We start from the raw sequence: 19,056 nt of genomic DNA, 5'->3' as shown, positions 1-19,056 counted from the left end.
AGGGACAAAGTTAATACCAAAACTGAAACAAAGCTGTGTTTTGTGAAGCGGTTTAGTAGCAGGGCATTGGAAGAAAGCATGTGAGCTCACTTCATAGTAAAACAGGTCCTGCAAGGCCAGGTAACTCAGGAAGCAGAGGGTAATTATTCACAGAAGAAAGCCGGTAGTGTACTGTTACAATACTACTGTAGCAAGTCAGAAGGTCACCGGGCTCGCAGGGTGGCTGACACAACCCGAAACTGCTTGGCTCCCTTCAAAAAGAAAGAATAAAATGGGAGAGAATGAAGCTGGTTTACCTAACATGCCTTTGCAAGGTAAGTGCCAACAGCCTTTGAAATGCTGTTAATGAGAAACCTCCGTGGTGTCGCTACCTCTGCGTGCAGGCACGCGCGCGGTGTGCCTGGTGCGGGTGCCAGCGGTGTGTTCTAAGATGTTTCTGAGGATGGGGTCGAGGGGTGGAGATCTTAACTGATGTGGAAGATGAACAAACGTTGTCACTGTTGGTCTCACTGCTGGAACAGAGAATCACAAGCATAGCGGAAGATAGATAGGAACCTTTGTCAGGCCAGTGTGAAGGCACTGGGCTCCAGTGGGTGTTCCGGGGTACTTCCCCAGCACTGGCACAATATTTATTTTTGTGTGTGCACGTGGCTGCGTTGGTTGTAATCAAGCACTCTCGTCACTATTCCTCGGGTTTACAAGTTAAGTGTCCTCTTGTAATCAATGTAATTTCAGTCTCTCAAGGAAGAAGGCAAGATCTCAGAGGCCCAGCTTATCAGCTGGGGGAGTGGCTTTTTTACACGTCTTACTTAATGGAATACCTTTGCCCTTTGAAGGGTTGGCTCTGTTGACTTTGGATGGACCGGGCAGCCGTGGTTAATTTGTTGGAAACAAATGCAAGGTGGATCACAGGGCTCCTCTGCCATTTAAAAACGAAGTTCTTTTCTCAGAAAACATATACATAAATTTTTTTGTAATATTTTTCACAAAGTTTCTCTGAGTCTACTCAGAAAAATTGTTCATCAGAAATATAACAAAATTTTGGTCAGGAAATAATTTTAAAAATGGTATTTGAAAATTATTTTTTTTGTTTAGGTGTGTTCTTATGAAATTATGAAAAGCTTTCTCACAAAAAAACCTGTAAAATATTAAAAATTTCACTCAATGAAATAAAAAAAATAGGTACAGCTGTGAAATATAACACAGTTGTGAACAATGGCTGATTTAGACCTGCTTGAACATTAAAGTGATTGTTCAATTTACAGATAAATTGCCACATTGTTGTTTGTTTCATTAATCTTCCCTATACTTGCATACAGCATCTTATTTTTTTTTTGTATCTTATTTTGTATCTTATTTGTATCTTTTCTAAAATACCTTTTGAAACACTGTAGAAAGTGTTATTTTTAGAAAGCACTCCTAATAATTAAGAAAAACAGTATTTGATGAATACAATTGAAAAGAAAAATAAAATTAAAGGCTCATTTGCTTTAATAAGTGTCATTTCGACTATTTTATGAGAATAGTTTATTTGTATATATTTTATTAACCAAGTGGTGTTTTATATATATATATATATATATATATATATATATATATATATATATATAACATGGATATTATGTATATGTGGTATGTACACATATGTGTGCGTCTGTATATATGTGTGTGTGTGTGTGTGTGTGTGTGTGTGTGTGTGTAACAGTATTCCTTGGAAAAGAAATTAACTCTAAGTAGTTGCATTCCTTGGGAATGCATGAGACAGCCACCTGGATTGTAAGAACATTTTATGTTTATTTTATGTAAAACTTATATGGCTGCTGGCACCTGACAGCCCTTTGCAGGCTGTGTTGATACAGTTTCAAGGTTGAAAATAAATGTAGGAGGACACAAACTCACCCTCTCTGCCTACCATCTACCTGAGTGGGGGATAGCAGTGAATATGTTTTAATCTCTAATGTAAACACACGTTGTTGGCTGTCCTTCAATATCTCTGGTACCTTCTTTTGCATTGTTAGCAGAGCATGCTTTCCCACTCTCTTGCTCATATACATGTCTCAAATACATCACGTTCAGAATTTCTAATCAGAGTAAATCGGAAAAACATGTACAGATTTGAGGTAACACAGGGGATGCGTTAAGTCAGCCTAGTACTGTGGCTCATGTTAGAGAATGAAGTCCTTAACTCTGCAAGTCCACTGAAGCTGGAGAACCCCATGGACTCATTTAGTATGGGGCATTTTTCCTTTAGGCAGGCTGCAGAGACTTTTATATAACACATGTTCTGTGCCCTTCTGCTCTTATCTAAGTTGAAATGTATCCTCATCGAACCTATAGAGAGTTCAGACCTTGGAGTGTTGATATGATCTCATCTCAGTATGATTCACATAAAAAATAGACACTTTTAAGAGCTAGTGAGACTCCCTCTGAGGGGGGAGCAGCCTTACTAGGCCACAGAGGAAGACAATGCAGCCAGTCCTGATGGGCCCTGATAAGCTAGGGTCAGATGGAAGAGGAGGAGGTCCTCCCTTATCAGTGGACTTGGAGAGGGGCTTGGGAGGGGAGGAAGGAGGGGGGTACAGCTGGGATACAAATGGAATTAAATTGTAATTAACATATAAAAAAGAATTTCATTCCTTAAAAAAAAAGAATTAATGAGAAACAAAGTTACCTCAATTGTTTTAAACTGTTTCTAAATTCATTTCCTATATAAAGAAGCTATGCAAGGATAATTTTTAGGTAAGACATTTTGATTGGTTTGCTTGCTATCTATAGAACCTAATGTAACCAAAGGGTCCTCATTTACAGAATATCTTGTTTTTTTGTTCTATACCTTACCTAGTCCTATGTCTGAGACTGAGTTTCAAAGTGATCAAAATAAGTGGAATAAAATATTTTCAAAGATTAATTTTATCTTTTTACCTAGCAGCATTTGTTTTAAAAATTCCGAGCTGGTTATAGTGACTCACATCTGTAATCCTGGCCCTTGGGAGGTTGTGTAGAGGGTGTACCAAGAATTTACCGCCAGCCTGGACTACATCGTGAGTCCCAGGATAATCTAAGCTCTAGTGAGAAACCTTGTCTCAAAGGAAAGAAAAAGGAAAAAAAACAAACAAACAAACAAAAAAAAAAACAAATAATAATAAAAAAGTAAAACTCTGTGGTTGCTTAAAATAAAGCTAATTTAGAAACTGTTCACATGTTATTCTTCACATGTGAAACATATGGCTGAGTGGTTTGGCTTTGAGAACTTTACATTCTTATGACATGGTTACTGGAGTACGTGCCTTTGAAGCCATGACTTTTCTGAAGACATCTGTAAGCTATTTTATATGCTGGGCCATCGCTAGTCAGAAATGGAGCATATGTTGTCCAAATATATGGCCTAAGCATGTTGGTTGACATGAATCTGTGACAGAAGGCAGGCAGCATTGGGTCATGTTCATCTCATGAGCACTCTGATAACTTCAGTAGCTTAATGCAGCTGCAGGAAGGGTTGATGTGAGGGTTTGATACTCTGTTACCTTTCTACCTTCTGCCATGGGAAGATGCAGCAGGCACTTACATGCCAGATGCTGATAATGACCTTGGGTGTCCTACTCTTTAGAACTGTGAATAGTAAAGTTGTGCTGATTATAAATTCCCATTCCATGGGCATTATGTTAGAGCAGAGAAAGGGCTAATCATAGACTTATCAGATTCTCCATTTTGCTGCTATTTGTATGAAATAGCATACATATAATATAGCATGTGTGTGTGTGTGTGTGTGTGTGTGTGTGTGTGTTCCACCCAAATATCTTGTTGTACATGTACTTGTTACTGAAGCCCAGGCACTATTGATCTTTCATATTTCAACATCATGGGAAGCTGGGCTTTTATAGTTAGGTCAATCCAATGCTATCTTCAGCTAAATATGAAGAGATTTCAATCATCTTTCAAACAGGAAAAGCAATTCTTTGAGTCTCCATGTCAAGGTAACCAGACAGAGAATTTAAGATATGAAAGATATTAAATTTATGGTGGAAGTTCATAGTATTTCCAGGATTCAAATATGAATCATGTAGGTTAAGACAGAATGCGAACTATGAATAACATACATAAAAAAATGGGTCATAAAGATAGGTGTGTATTTTCTCGGCATTGCTATTTGCTGAGAAATGAAAGAACTATTTTCTTGTATAGCATGTAAAACTTCATAGATTTACCTGTTGATCTGCAGCACAAGTGGAAGGCATGATTCAGATGACTGGATGAGCTGCAGCTCCTTTCCGGCCTGACTACCTAAGGTGTTCTGTGGATTCCCCAGAAGCCACCACTCGTCATAAAAAGGCTTCTTAACCTCTTTTTGTCCATGAATGACTTAAAAGTTTTCTGCTTCTCCATGTATCTTATTAACAAGCATGAAAGCATTGAGTAAAAATGTGAAAAAGAGAAAGGCTGTGTGATCACCCAGTTTATGGCCCATTGCCTGTGAACTTTTCCTTTTCTTTCTCAGACTTTATCCTTAGTCAGATGTTTCCAAGGCTACCAGTTCTCTTGTATATTAATTCACCCTGGAGATTACTGAGTAAATGCATTGTGCAGTTCGGAGTTCTCGCAAGGTGAAAGGTGATCTTCTTGAGTGGAGAGTTTCCTCCTTGCCCCTCTACACCTACTGTGTCTACCAGATGTTTGCCTAGCAGCATGGTGCTGGCATTGACACTTGGGATAACAGGTCTCCTTCCAGCCTTAGTTCCTCCTTCTTCTTTAATTCTAGGAAACAATTATGTACAGTATACAGAAGGTACATCAGGGAAGAAAAACAAAAACCCCAAAACAACACGATTCTGGGTATAGAGGAATTGGCTGGGCCCTGGAAGGCCTTGCCAGCTCTAGACAGCCTGAAGCAAGAGTTCCCAGCACACTAGAAGAGTGGCTGACAAGGGAAAGGGAAAACAGCTGAGGAACACTGATATTGTCAGGCCAGAAGAGAGCTTGGAAGGCATGGAATCCAGTGTGAAGTAGCAAACAGAAATCCTATGAAATTAAGAAAAAAAAAAGACATTCTTGTTTTCACAGAAGCATTCCTCAGACCTTCAGTCTCCACTTTAACCATCCAGACCCTATAGTTTTATGGGTGTATTTGGTGCATTCTTTTCTAGAGGCATTTACTTGACAAATCCGTAATGAAAGACAATCTTCGAAGGGTTTTCAATAGTAACATTTTTAGGTTTTGTGTTTATGACCTATACAACAATATATTGGATGCAGTTAGGCTATGATGGGTATCTAGTAATGGCTTTCTTCTTGACTACATAGTATACACACTCACTTTTAAGACATTTAGCTAAACTTTCCTTTGAATCCAAAGTCATCTGAAACCCAGGGAAGTATTTCTCAGAGCGGGGTTTAAGAAACAATGCTGTTTTTTTTTTTTTTTTTTTTTTTTTTTTTTTTTTTTTTTTTTTTTTTTCTTGGCTACTGAAAGAAAAACAAAACAGTCTAGGAAGGAAGATAGGTGCCTTGGTGTCTGAGGCTGTGTGGTGCAGCCCGAGGGTTGTAGGACTAGATTCTCCAACCCGTTAAACTGGTTCAGTGTGCACATTGACTGTCTGTACTGGGAAAGTATCTCTGCATTCATCATTGTAACCTGCCTATGAGTGCTTAGAAATATTTTGAAAGCCCCAAAGAAAAGTTGCCAGTGTATTACTGGTCCTTGCTGGCTTGTAGAACTTTAACAATAGTTTAAGAATTACAACAGGTGCAAGGAAATCTCCTTTAGCTTATGGTTGTTATACTACATTTGTTTCTGCTGCCTCTTAATGATAGGTTAAAATAGGGAGATGATAGACTTGAACACTAGAAACTCAGGTGCTTTGAGCTGTAATATTTTACTGACTTAACAGTCTTTTGGAGTTAAAGCTTTCTGAAGCTTCCTACAAGTTCTCATAACCCAAGAGCAGAATTAAACTTGTTTAGAGAGAGTGAGACGGCTAAAAATGTCAAGCCAAGCACTAAAAACTCTACATGTATCATAGTTAAGTAAGTCTGCCCCAAGGCAAGGGCAGCTGAGAAAATGGCTTCTGGACTTTCTGGACTTTCTGAGGAACAAGGCAGGGAATCTGGGGCAGGGAAATGAGATTAGGGGGTGACATTTGAAGTATAATACAAGCAATAATGAAATCAATGCAACTGAGCTGAAGCGCTGCCTTCTGCTGATTCCTTTGTCTTTCTTAGAGGAAATAGAATATGTTCCTTATTTGAAATAGATGGACAAGCAATATGTTCAAATGAAACATGGGGTAAAATTGGTTAATAACATAGTACTTACCTAAAACCTGGAGCTAAGGAAAAAGTTATTCCCCAAATGCTTTAGAAAACAGTATTCCTGGACTCAAAGGTTGTAGGAAAGATGCAGTTTAATCCACTTAGACTGAAATAATATTTTATGCCACTAAGAGTTCTTTAAAAGTATTTTGTTTCAATTTAAGTCACTACAAAAGTGCTACGTACATAAACTATGCTGTGATCATTTACCCATTATTATCAATAATAAGGCAATTAAAATATCTTCATGTCTTCAAAAGTGTTTCTCTGTCTTTGAATCTGCTTTCCTTTCCTTTCAGGAATGGAACAAAGGATGCAGTATTAATCTGATGATTATATGTGTATAAACACCGTATAATTATGACATTCTGTTCTATCCTCTGGATTTTGGAAGGAGTTTAAACATATTTAGATAATTGAGTAGGACAGTGAGCCAACCTTCATTTTTTATCGCAGTTAATTTTGGAAGGATTATTAACTAAGCACGTTCTTGGCTTATTATTAGAAAGTATTACACCTGGTTTACAAGTGAAAGGAAACGGGCAACTGACAAGTTTGCAAAGAAAATGTCATTAGGATGAAAACATAAAAGGGCATTGGGCTTCACTTGATCCCTTGAGCTTCTAATCTCTCTTCAGGAAAAGAATGTGTAAACATTTTTATTTGCCATGGCTATTTGTTTGCTCTGTCGATAGATATGTTTAACTCGTCCCACAGTTAAATGTTTTAGAAGTTGCTTTCATAAATGCTTTAGTAATATATATTAAAATTCAGGCTAAACCTCTGGCCAGTGGACTGCAAGTTCGATTACAACCCTGTGCAAATTAATATTGTTTAAAGAACATGAATAAAATCTTATCTGCTAAAATAATTCCAGAAGAACAATGTAATCAACAGTGGGTTTAATGCAATAGGCATACAGTTATTAGTGTCCACACTCTAAGTAACACAGTCAACTTTATTGTGCGACTTGGGATCTGTGAAATGATTAAGCTCTTGAGGTCTATCTATAGGAGTTCTTTATTTTCTATAAAAAAAAAAAAGAAAAAAAGAAAAAAAAAACTACTTCTTTGAAAATAGAGCATGAGATACCAAGTAGCCTGGGGGGCAAATGTATTTTATTTTTCTCTTTTTTTAATAGATACTTAGTGCAACCACAGACAAGTCTCATCTTCCATTAAGTACTTATAAATCTTGAAAAATCGTCCCTCACATCCATGTATCTTGGTAAGAGGCCTCTACAATGGAGAAATGCATTTTGCCATAGAGGTGAAACCTGCTTCCTCTCTGAATGATTCTTGCAATTTCAGCCCACAGACAGTTATCAAAGCAACTGTACATCAATATAATAATTTGATATTGGAAATAGTAGTTTTAATTGCCTCTGGAATCTTAAAGTTGGAATTAATGGCCAACAGGATTTTTTTTTCACTGAAGGCCCCTGAGAAGGAAAACATTAAAACAAAACAAAACAAAAAAACCCTCTTTCTGTTTAGTTTACTCCATTCCTCTCATTGCGTATAAAGAAGATGTAAACCAACACCAGTTTATTTTGTTACAGACCACAAGTAAGAAAACATATCCATGGAGTGGAGATGTAGACAAGTGGGGGAATACTTGCCTGATAATAGACACTGTTACAACATCAAGAGCTGAATCTGTATATGAAATGTGTGTTAGACCATTCCAAATAATCACTGCATAGTCTCAAAGTCCCAAGCAACAACATTAAATTGGTTTTAATATGCATCGTGTTGATAGGCTATGAAATATACTAATTATTCCAAAGGCTCACAGATTTCTTGGACAGAAATGGTGAAAGGACATAGAATAAAAACAATATATGGTTGTAGAAGGGCCTGTCTAAAAGAGAAAGATTAAAATAGTTATAGAGTAACAGCAAAAGTACTATGTAATTCATAGTGGAACTTTTGAACTAGATACTTTTCTTTTGAGCTCCTCTCATATATTTATCAGAAAAAATATAGATAATTGTCAAACATGTTATAAATCTGGAAATAAAGTAAAAGAAGAAATAAAGTAAAATAAGTCAAAAGAATAAATGGCAAATATACAGTTGGTTTGGGGTGCCAAGCTAAATGAATGAAAACCCAGATTTGATTTTGGCACCTAAGCAAAAACAAATAATTAAATAAAAAGAAAGAAAGGGTTTGAAAGTCTAAATATTTGAATGATTTAACTCTTTACACTTCTCAAAATGTTAGAATATAGAAAACAATCAGAAATTAAAAGCATACTACAGAGTGAGTGGTGTCTTTCTCCTGGAGCTCCTTTTAGATTTTAAGTTCGCCACAGCTGTGTTGGGAGGGTAAATAGAGAAAAGCAACAAAGAAGAGAATTAGAGCACTGGCCATTCGCCTTCAGATGTAGCAAGGTAATATGCTGCCTCATACTTTTTATTTTCCATATGACAAATAAAAGTTTGTGATAAAATAAGAAAATTTAATAGGGGATCAGTACTGTTTTCACTCCCTAAGGATTTTATTTTTATTCTGTCCAGTTTTCTATTTTACTTATATGAATTTTCTGGAAAAAGAAATATATATATATTATATATATATATATATATATATATATATATATATATATATATTTCTATATATATATTAGAAAACCCAAAATACTGTTAGTAACTGATAATTGCATTCCTTCAAATACTCTGATGCAATTTGGTGACAATCTGTAAAAATGCTAAGATGTAGGTCACACAATATTTGAGAAAATATGTTCTTTTATGAACTATGCATTGGCATAAGAGTATAATCTCATAAAAGTTGAAAGAAATAGTTTATATGGCCCTTAGGACAGAAATTAAATGTACAAAGCTTATTTGAGTCTCACAGCTGTCTTAGCCTTCTTTCTTCTTCAATCATGGTGGCAAGCTAGCCGATTCCATGCTGCAATCTGTGAGTGCTGGCTGCTCCTTTAGAATGTTCTGCTTTTGCTTGTTGCCATTCAGTTACCAGGTGGTGTCCCGGGGATACACAGACAGGCGCCCAGCCTAAAGCAGCTAGGCTCTGTCTCACTGTGTGATATTATTTCTTTTAATGTTCCACCATGAGCATTTTCTTTTCATGTAAATTTGTTCATTGTATATTTTTCTACATAAACTTTTATCCTGTGATGAAAGACCATAACTGCCTGGCATGTCTGCTGTATTATTTCTCTTGCTTAAAACCATTATCGTGTTTTTAACAAGCAGATACCCAAGATTCTCAGAGAAATACAAAGATGAAATTCATAGTATTAGTTTTATGATTTATATATATTCAAACATGAAAATTAGTTGAGCATAAAGTAGCAGCTCTTATCATGATCGATAAAAATATAAGTCTTAACTAACACTGTCCTAAAATTGAAAGAGCCTTTTTTAGAAGATGAGTACATGGCATAATGTGTTTTTATTCTAGAGAATTTGAAGTAGTCCTTTGTAATCCAAAGTTGGGAAATCTATTCCTCCCCATTTACTGTAGCTCTCCTCTGCAGTGGTTCTGGCTGGGGTTATAGGATGAGGAGTCACTATAAGTGGGAAAAAACAGGTAAGTTAATAAAAGAGAGAGGAGCGTATGGCTCATAGACAAACTGATATGAGTATCAAATGTTGGCTATGGGAGGCTCTTCTGAAGGTCTTCAAATGTACAAACATGAGGCTGAGTTTCTGGTTGCTGGTTGTTTATTCAGCTAATAGATCTACAGAAGTTGTGCAGGGTAGATTAGATTATTTGGAATAGCCAAATGTGAAACCTTTACCTCAGATAAAGGCATTGAAGCATTATTAAATTACTTTTTAAAAATGATCTATTGTACATGATATAGCCATGATTTCTGTCCTGATTTCTCACAAATCATTAGTTCTCTGGAATATGTATTTATATAATTATTTATTTTGTGTATATTAACCACACATTTCTTATTGTGTTATTATGAAGATGAGGAATAGTTTGCAGTACTTAGAACATACTTAACTGTAGTTCTCTGCCATCACAACCAGCTTCACTGTATTGTTTTAATTTTCAAATTTTTCTTCAGCATCTCATAGTAATGAAGATTGACTCCAGTCGTAATCATGTAATCTGAATGTATTTGGAAGAAAGATAAAGTCAGACAAAACTTTGCTTATATTGAATACAGAAAGAAGAAATGTAATATTCTGGTTTTGACAAGAGAGAATATTATTTTTAAATGGTTTGGAGGATAGAAGATAGAAATGCAGTTTAGAAAAGAGAAGTATAAGATGAAGACTTCAAATAAGATCACTTAATAAAGTATGCTCTTGTGAAAAGCTAGGATTTAAACTATGAAAATGAGGCAAGGCATAAGAAAAATGTAAAATCTTGAACATTTTTAAGTCACATGTGGTAGACAGTACTATTGACAAGAGTGACTGCACATAGATTTATTTTAGGGTCAGAGGATGAGACGACAGAATATATCCAATGTTTGAGCCAAAATAAAAGATGAGATGGAGTCAGAGGTGAGAGAAAAGATATATGTGTCATAATTCTTAGGTAAATGCAGTAGAGGATTGTAGACTAATTAATGAAAATATTCAATGGCAGAATATTTGATTTGGTTGGTGCTGAGTGATTCAAGTATTGAATGAAGGCAGGACATGGGAAAGCTACAACCTGAAACTCTATGGAAGACAGATCTTCAGAGAGGAACTGTACAGTGCTTAGAAGTCACATAATAGAGCCCTGGGAACTGAGGTCAGAGAATGAGAAATGAAGAATGCAGTTATACCAACAGGAATTTTAGGAGCAGACATATTATGAAAAAAACTGAATTTCCAGGAGGGGCAGAATCAAAGGGGGCACTCTTTGAAAAGCTCTACCTATGCTCTGGAATGTACCTTTCTTCCTGAATGCCTCTTTCTCTTGACCCTCATGCTTAAGTATCTTTAATTAATTACATTTCGTAAAACCCAAATTCTACTCAAATAAATAAAATAAGCACATGGGTATGTCAGAAGCAGAAAGGGACTTGAACTGTACAATATTATTCCACTGAATTTAGTTTAACTTTTGCTGTGAGAGATGAAACCCAGTGATGAGACTAGCATCACTCCTGAGCCACAGCCCTATTATAACAGTAAAGAAAGAAGGTGGGTGGAATGCAGGGAAGAGAGAGGGGAGAGCTCATGCTTACTGGCTTGCATGCTTATAGTAAATGAATTCATCTATAAAGTCTTGGTAGGGCTCTATATGGGTGTCGACACCATGGAAATTGCTAAGAGGATAGGCCAGGAACATCTGTGATGAAGGAGCCAAGAGGCACAGTTTCGGGACTGTGGGAAAGCACTGAGGACAAAATTTGCACCCTGTTTCATAGAGATGTGCATATCTGTCCATGTATGTTTGCTATTGGGTTCTTTGTGCACCTAAATATTATTACTCTGAAACCTAACTAGAGGAGAAAATATATTCATACAAGTCCACCTGCTTTGGGAAGAGATTGGATTGTCCAAATATCACTGGTAATAAAGTTTTACACAGTGTCTTGACCATTTGTGAAATTATTGCAAAAGTAACCACATGTACTGTCCACATAGGGTGGAATTGACAGGCCTACGAAATTTGGAACAATGAGGACTACTTCCATTCAACTCTCTCTGAGTAAGAAAAATAAGGTCCAAACAGTATTTATCCATTCACAGATTTTAAAGATTTTTGTATAACTTTTAACTGACATCAGAACTGTATTATACTGTTATTTCCTCTTCAATAATGAAAAAAAAATACCCAATAGAACATAACTAAGCTGCATGGGAGGCTCCAGTGCTGCTGATAGCCCCAAGTGATTGGGATACATGGACCTGTAGAGCTCAGCCGTTCAGGCCTGATCAAGTTGTCCTGTATGCTCTCATACTTGCACAATGGCTGACAGGTAGACATGACTTTCCTTTGGAGGAGGACCACATCATTGTCCTTTCTTTCAGATGTGACTGAGAACCCATGGCATGGAGATGGATGGGGTTCTGTCCATCAGCGTTGAAAAGGAATGGAAGATAGAGGGTGCTCTTTCTCATCTGGAGTGAATGGTGTGTCAGCTTTTAGCAGACAGTGTTGGTGCTGTCACTGGTAGACAACACCCTTTCTAGTGCTTCACTTAAGGTTTCCAAAGAGCTGCCATGGCAAGTTTTGCCATGACTTGCCCGTGGACTGATGAATATGCACACTGCAGCCCCTTAGAGTTCATGAGACTAGCAGATGGTGTACTATGGCTGTCATGGCTTTTATTGACCCTAGCTATCCTATGTTTCTGTGGACAAGAATGGGAAAGGTGTGGACTATACCCGGCACAAAATGGAGGAGGATATTGATAATGTTTCTCATGCAGCTATCACCTCACTGCCCCAAAATCACTCACAATAACAGTGCCTTACTGTGGCCTGGATTCTGACGGATAAGATTTTATGGGTCAGGACTGAGAGCTTCAGTGCTGAGTATACATCTATGTATACTAGGAAAAGCAACCAGGAGGCCTTTCACCTCTAATCTAACACCATAACTTCTAAACTAGTGAGCTGGAACCCAGGCATTATGCAGATGGGGATGATACTGACAGTATGAAGTGGCATCTCACAGAGAGCAGATGAGCTGAGAAAACCCATGATCCTGAAGAGAGGCAGGTAATATGGTTCTGGCCTCCAGGGAGGACTCAGCATAGCAAACATGGTTCTAAAAAAGCAAGTTAACAGGAAAGCCTGGCTACAGAGGGAAGTGACAGCAAGAATGTCCAAGATGGCTTGAATTTCATTTCCTAGAGCCTGCTTGAGCATTGCAGATCCCTTTATTTTAATCATATTCATTTTCTGAACTGAGTTATGCTCTACAGTACCTTCTGTGAGGTATTTTAGAGTGAACCGAAAGCCTTATTGTTTTTCACTCTTTGTTTTTAAATTAAAAAAAATTAAATTTATTCATTTTATATCCCTGTTGAAGCCCTCTCCCTCAACTCCTCCCAGTCCAACCGTCCTTCCCTCTTCCCCCCATACCCTTCCCCTAGTCCACTGAAAGTGGGAATTCTCCTCCTCTGCCATCTGCCCAAACCTTTTCAAGTATCATCAGGACTGCTAGGAGAATCTTCAAGACATGCATAGTATACACTCACTTATAAATGGGTATTAGCCCAATAATATAGGCTAGCCATACTAAAATCTACAGACCTAAAGAAGCTAAACATTAAGGAGGACTCTAGGGAGTATGCTTAAAACTCATTCAGAATGTTTCTCACTCTTAATGGTCACCTTCCATAAAACCGATTGTGGTCACGAAGTCAAACCACAGAACCTGGTGTGCAGGAGTCAAGGAGGCTTGGGCACTTTTTGGCTTCCACCATGCTGCCATTATACACTGTTGGTAGTTATTCTACACTGTATTGTATTCATTTCAGGTTGTCTCCTACAATAACAAATAAGGAGGGAACAACTGTGGAATCTGCCAGTTGTCAGAGTTTCCAAATTTTTTTTTTAATCTAGGTTTTTATTATTGGCCTATTCTGGACCATGGGTTTGTTTTCATACACTCCACTTCTTTTCTGCAAGTAATGCATTCTTACTTTTCCTGGAAACTATCCATATTCTTCCCTCTTCTCTTTTAGGAAAAAAATTTCCTTTCCTAGAAGGAGAAAGTAGTAAATACTGATTTTTTACACAGGCAAAAATTGTATATTTTAATGAAGAGAAAAGCAGAAATTAAGTTTTAATCTGAAATCTAAAAAATAAAAATATAATAAGAAAACAAAAAAATTAAACTTTAGGTATCACTAACATAAAGAGCTAATACTTGCTTAGTTGAGCTGTACTTTTGTTTGCCTCTTGATAGCCAGAGTTTCCTGGTGTACTGTTTTAACTTACCTGGCATAAAGGAAAAGAGGACATGCTAGGAGAGTATTAAAAATATTTAGCACTTATCCACATGTAAATACTAGCAACTATTCAACCTTATTAATAGAAAGGTTAAGGCTTTTGAGTGGTTCATTTTATAAGTAATATATCTGCTTTCTTGTGGACCCTTATAGCAACCACTTACACGGCTATGTATAGGGCTTTCTATTAGAAATCATCTTGATTCTTTTTGTCCTTCCTCTATTTGCCTCCTTATGATACTTCCATCATAGTGCCTTCCTGGCATTTTTATTAGAGGTTATACAGCCCTCCAGATGTAGTTGGAAATAAATGGGTTCCAGTAAATTCAAGAATATTTTGACATTAACCTTCATTTTGAATTTTAGGTGAGCACACATGACTATTAAAGAGCACAGGTTTATCTCTATAAAATATGCCTTAACGAGGATTTTTAGACAATGGAAGCTTTGCTGATGTGATGGGTATTTCCTCTCTAGTGTTTTTAACTTAACAAATTACATATAAAGGACATAAACTTCTTTCTATTATCCATAAACATAATAAAAAATGTTCCACCACATAACAATGACTCAGTCAATAACTCTAGGCTTCGCCTTAGGGTTTGAAGAGAAAATTATTCCTGCTACCCATTTTAATTATGCTATAAACTTTGGAAAATATCTATTGATCTTCAGCATCTGGTGTCAGAAAGTGTTTTCTTTCTTGTTCTAGAGCCGGAGCAATTTTGTACATAGGCTGAAAATGAAGGATTCTGAAAGAATCAGAGATAGATTGGGCGCAAAAAGTGCTTGGTTGCTGTATTTCCACAACTAAAATGTTTGATGGCTTGAAAAATAATGTCTGAACATTTTCCTGCAGAAAACTAGACATACATTTGAGTTAAGAAATATGTTACCTTGGCAGGCCAACTGCTACACACCTGTGATCCTAATTATTCTGGAAGCTGAGGCAGGAGGATCACATTTCAAGAGCTGCCTGAGCTACCCTTTGAGTTCAGGGCAGAAACCTCATGAGACTTTGTTTCGAGACAAAATATTCTGCTCTTAAGAGCTGGGATATTGCTCTATGGTACTTTGTACCATATGTACATATGTACATTTTCGTAACATGAAAATGATCTTGGGTCTAATCATCAGTTCCATAAACATTTAAATATAACAAAAAACAAACATGTATCTTTTTTAAAATAAAATGTTCTCTTATTGTTAGCTTTGATTATCTTTTTATTTCAATGCAGAAATAAAAAAAATAACATTCATTTTCTAATCAGTATCTTATTCTGCTAAGCTTAAGCAGACATTCATCTCCTATAATAATGATTATAATAATAATGACAATAAGCAAAGCTAGTTTTAGCTGAACTTTTATTAAGGATATAGATCAATATCAACAGAAGAATGTATGGCCAGATTCAAAAGATCACCTCCACTGAATGAGAATAATCATTTATTTCCCCTTTCACAGAGGGATCTGTTAGGTAATATAGGAGCTACATGGCAGAGTCAAACCTCAAACCCATGTCTGCTTCAAATATAATTATGTTCTTCATTATTAAGTATAGGCTCCTCAGTTGGCTTTTTCAGGAAATTGGAAACTCAAGTTCATATATAAATTTATTGATACAAATGAATTTTCTTATTGAGTCAATTAGTATTCTATTCCTTTGACAGAATACCTGTAGTAATCAGTTTATTCTGATTTATCTGATCTTATATGTGTGCAGGTCTGAGCCCATGCTTGATTAGTTTCATTGTTTTTAGATCTGTGATGAAAAAGCTCATGAAAGTGAGAATGAGTGTCAGAATAAATGGTTACTTGCTAACAGTCAGGAAATAAAGAGACAAATAAGAGAATCGAGTATCTACTTTTTTTCAGTGTTGGGTATTGAGACAATTTTTTCTATATAGCTGAGGATGACATCAAATTTTCACTTGTTCTGTTTTAGCCTGTGGGTGCTAAGATTGCAAGCAGGCTACATACCCAGGCTCAACTATGTCTTAGATTGGGAGCTGTCATTCAGCATCTACTGGAACTCTTTCACACATCACAGATACATTCTAAATAAAGATATGTTCCAGGTAATTTTTACACATTAGAATATATAAGCAAAATTTTTATACTTAAATTAGATTTTTGTTTCAGTCTTCAACCTGTTAGCAAAGATTGTTTCCTATTATAGCTTCCTCCTTCCAGTGGTGTGTATGCACGCGTTCATGCTTGTGTGTGTGTGTGTGTGTGTGTGTGTGTGTGTGTGTTTATAGAGCAGTGGACCTTTGTCCCCTTTAAGATTTTAACAGGAAGTGTTCATGGGACTTTGGCATTATATAAAAATGTGTACTTTTAAGAGGAAGTGGGATAGTACACTCTATACTGGTTGCTGATTCTTGGAATTTACATAAGCACTCTTTAGTGTTGTGTTTAATTAAGGTATTTTGTTTGGTAAGAGGAACATTTAAACAGAGAAAGTGAAATATGCTTCATCCTCTGATCAAGTAATTGGAAACAGTGTTTTAAGGATAAGACTCCACTGGTTCAAAGGATCACCAGATGACCAGAGCATCTGGAGAATTTCAAGTATCAGCTTGACATACATTCCCAGTTAACGTTAGACAGAGTGATGGGTGCTTTTCTGAGCTGGGATGCATCATGCTTCCAGTCACTGGTTACTGTAGACTTGTAAGGTAAGATACATTCTAGACATGACAGATGGTTGCATGTTATTTCCATTCCATCTCTACATATATGCACCCATGTAATCAATGCTTTGTGCCCATTCAGCATATTGAACATGAGAGCACTTCTCAGTTGATAACCACATTTGGAAAAGATATTTCTGTGGAAAGCAAAATCTCATGATTTTGCTCCTACATGAGAACTAAATATCAGTACCTCTATGTTCCCATTTCCCATACCGATATGTAACGTGCCCAGTGAAAATACTTGCATAGTGGACAAGAGGGCAGCATGGGGTTTTCTGCACCTCTTGCCTGCCAAATTGACAGGTTGCACTGCATCCGATGTATATCAAAACAGTTAAGCATGTTCAGGGTGACAAAACGGATGTGATGCCACTGTAGGCCTTTAAGGGAATGGCGTACACTGGCAAGAATTGGCCTCAAGAGATTGTATTGAGGTTTTGAATGTGAGTAGGTCTGCAAAAGCGTCATTAAGGTGAACATTTAAAAAAAGAAAAAAAAAAAAAAAAACAACAACCTTGACAGGCAGTGTGTATAGACCAATGACTTTGCACACCAAGTTTTTAAAAACTACTTTAATATTTTACAAGTGTCCTATTTCTATCAGTAGAGGCCAGGGGTTCCTGTCTTGAATGATGTGATCTTTTTTGACAATTGGATATCTTATTCAACTGTCAAGAGGGCAGTAAATGCTGGCTTGTTGAAATTCACAACTAAGAAAAAAAAATCCAAACTTATCCAACTCATTTTAAAACACTTTTAGTATTTAGTGTCAACGTGCTTGCTGTAAAATGTCTGACCTAAAATGTAACAAAATAAATTAAATAAAAGTGTTAATGCATTGATCTCAATTTTTCATAATCATTAATTATCTAAGTGAAAGGACTAAATTATGGATGAGCAATGCAATATCTGTTTACTGTATATGTGTTCTAGTATTTGAATAGAAGCACAGAGAAATACAGTCTTCTAGATTCCATTCATGGACTACTACTAGACCCACCCACAGTAAAGATTTCTATAGTAATGTACTTTAAAAGGAGACATATTATATAGAATTCATTATATTTTCAGAGTAATCTATAATCCCAGTATGAGATGATTTCAATGTTTTCTATATTCAAAATTGTACAATTCACTTGGCATCTTTATATATGTTGATGCATGCTGATATATTTTCCTTAGACACAAGGATATTATTTTCTATTAAAAATAACTGAATTTCCATTTCTGATAAAAATCTATATTTCTCAGTACAAATATTTTAGTAATAAAGAATTATAAACATTTTGATCAACATTTAAAAACAATATCAAATCAAAGTAATATCTGGGCATTTTTGACTAAATTTAACATTTTTCACTTACCTAGACTGTTAATACTGACAGTGAAAGGGATATCTGTATGCCTAATATAGAGGCGAGTTCCTAGGAAAAATAAAAAATTTGGGCCTAATAACTCAGTAAAGTACTGGCCATGAAAGCATGAAGACCTGAGTTCGTTCCCCAGATCTGTTTAAAAAGCAATCTCTTTATGTCTGGTGGTGCGTGCCAGAGCTGGGGAAAAGACAGAGGATCCCCACAGCTTAGTGGTCAGTCAGTTTTGCCCATACTGCAAGTTCCAGGCCAATGAGAGATTCTGTCTCATGGAACAAAGTAGATGCACCCTGAGGAATGACACTGGAGACTGAGTTATGGCCTCCATACATATGTACACACAGTGCCCATGGACCCTTCTACACTCATGAATCTACAGATGCACAGAGATACCTGCACATAAACGCACACAATCACCAATAGTACCAAGTTGCTTATATAAATACTTAAATTCCAGAATTAATTAACTTAAGACTGAATAATAGGGAAACACTGGGTTCCTTGAAGGAAATAAAGTGCATATTGTGAGAACTGAAAAAAATGTAATATTAAGATTAAATTTAGTCATGCATAATGTATAACACAAAGTTATTTTATCTAATTGTTCATAAAAATATTAAGTAATATTTTGTCTCTTTTTGTGAATTAGGATAGGATTTCTTCTCTTATTCTGTGGCTCCGTTAAAACAGATAAAACAATGAGACTGTGAGAACCACTATCACTGAAGGTTTTAAATTGTTTTTACTCTTCCTCTTATTTTCTTTCCTTCCTATCTAAACATTCTAT

At 36.3% G+C, this 19,056-nt stretch overlaps 1 protein-coding gene across 1 annotated transcript in view; it reads left to right on the top strand.

Moving 5' to 3' along the window:
• Positions 1 to 213: 213 nt before the first annotated feature.
• Naaladl2 (N-acetylated alpha-linked acidic dipeptidase like 2) overlaps positions 214 to 19,056 on the top strand; it is a 977,666-nt gene continuing 958,823 nt past the window's right edge. Inside the window, exon 1 of the mRNA XM_055626106.1 lies at positions 214 to 314. Within this exon, the coding sequence (XP_055482081.1) occupies positions 272 to 314 (43 nt within the window). The 5' untranslated portion in view covers positions 214 to 271. The remainder of the gene's footprint in view (positions 315 to 19,056) is intronic.

Source organism: Psammomys obesus, unplaced genomic scaffold, assembly GCF_907164565.1.
Source record: "Psammomys obesus unplaced genomic scaffold, mPsaObe1.curated_primary_1811, whole genome shotgun sequence".
Classification (NCBI taxonomy): domain Eukaryota; kingdom Metazoa; phylum Chordata; class Mammalia; order Rodentia; family Muridae; genus Psammomys; species Psammomys obesus.
Note: the sequence above shows the minus strand (reverse complement) of the source record. Positions and strands in the feature narration are given on the sequence as shown.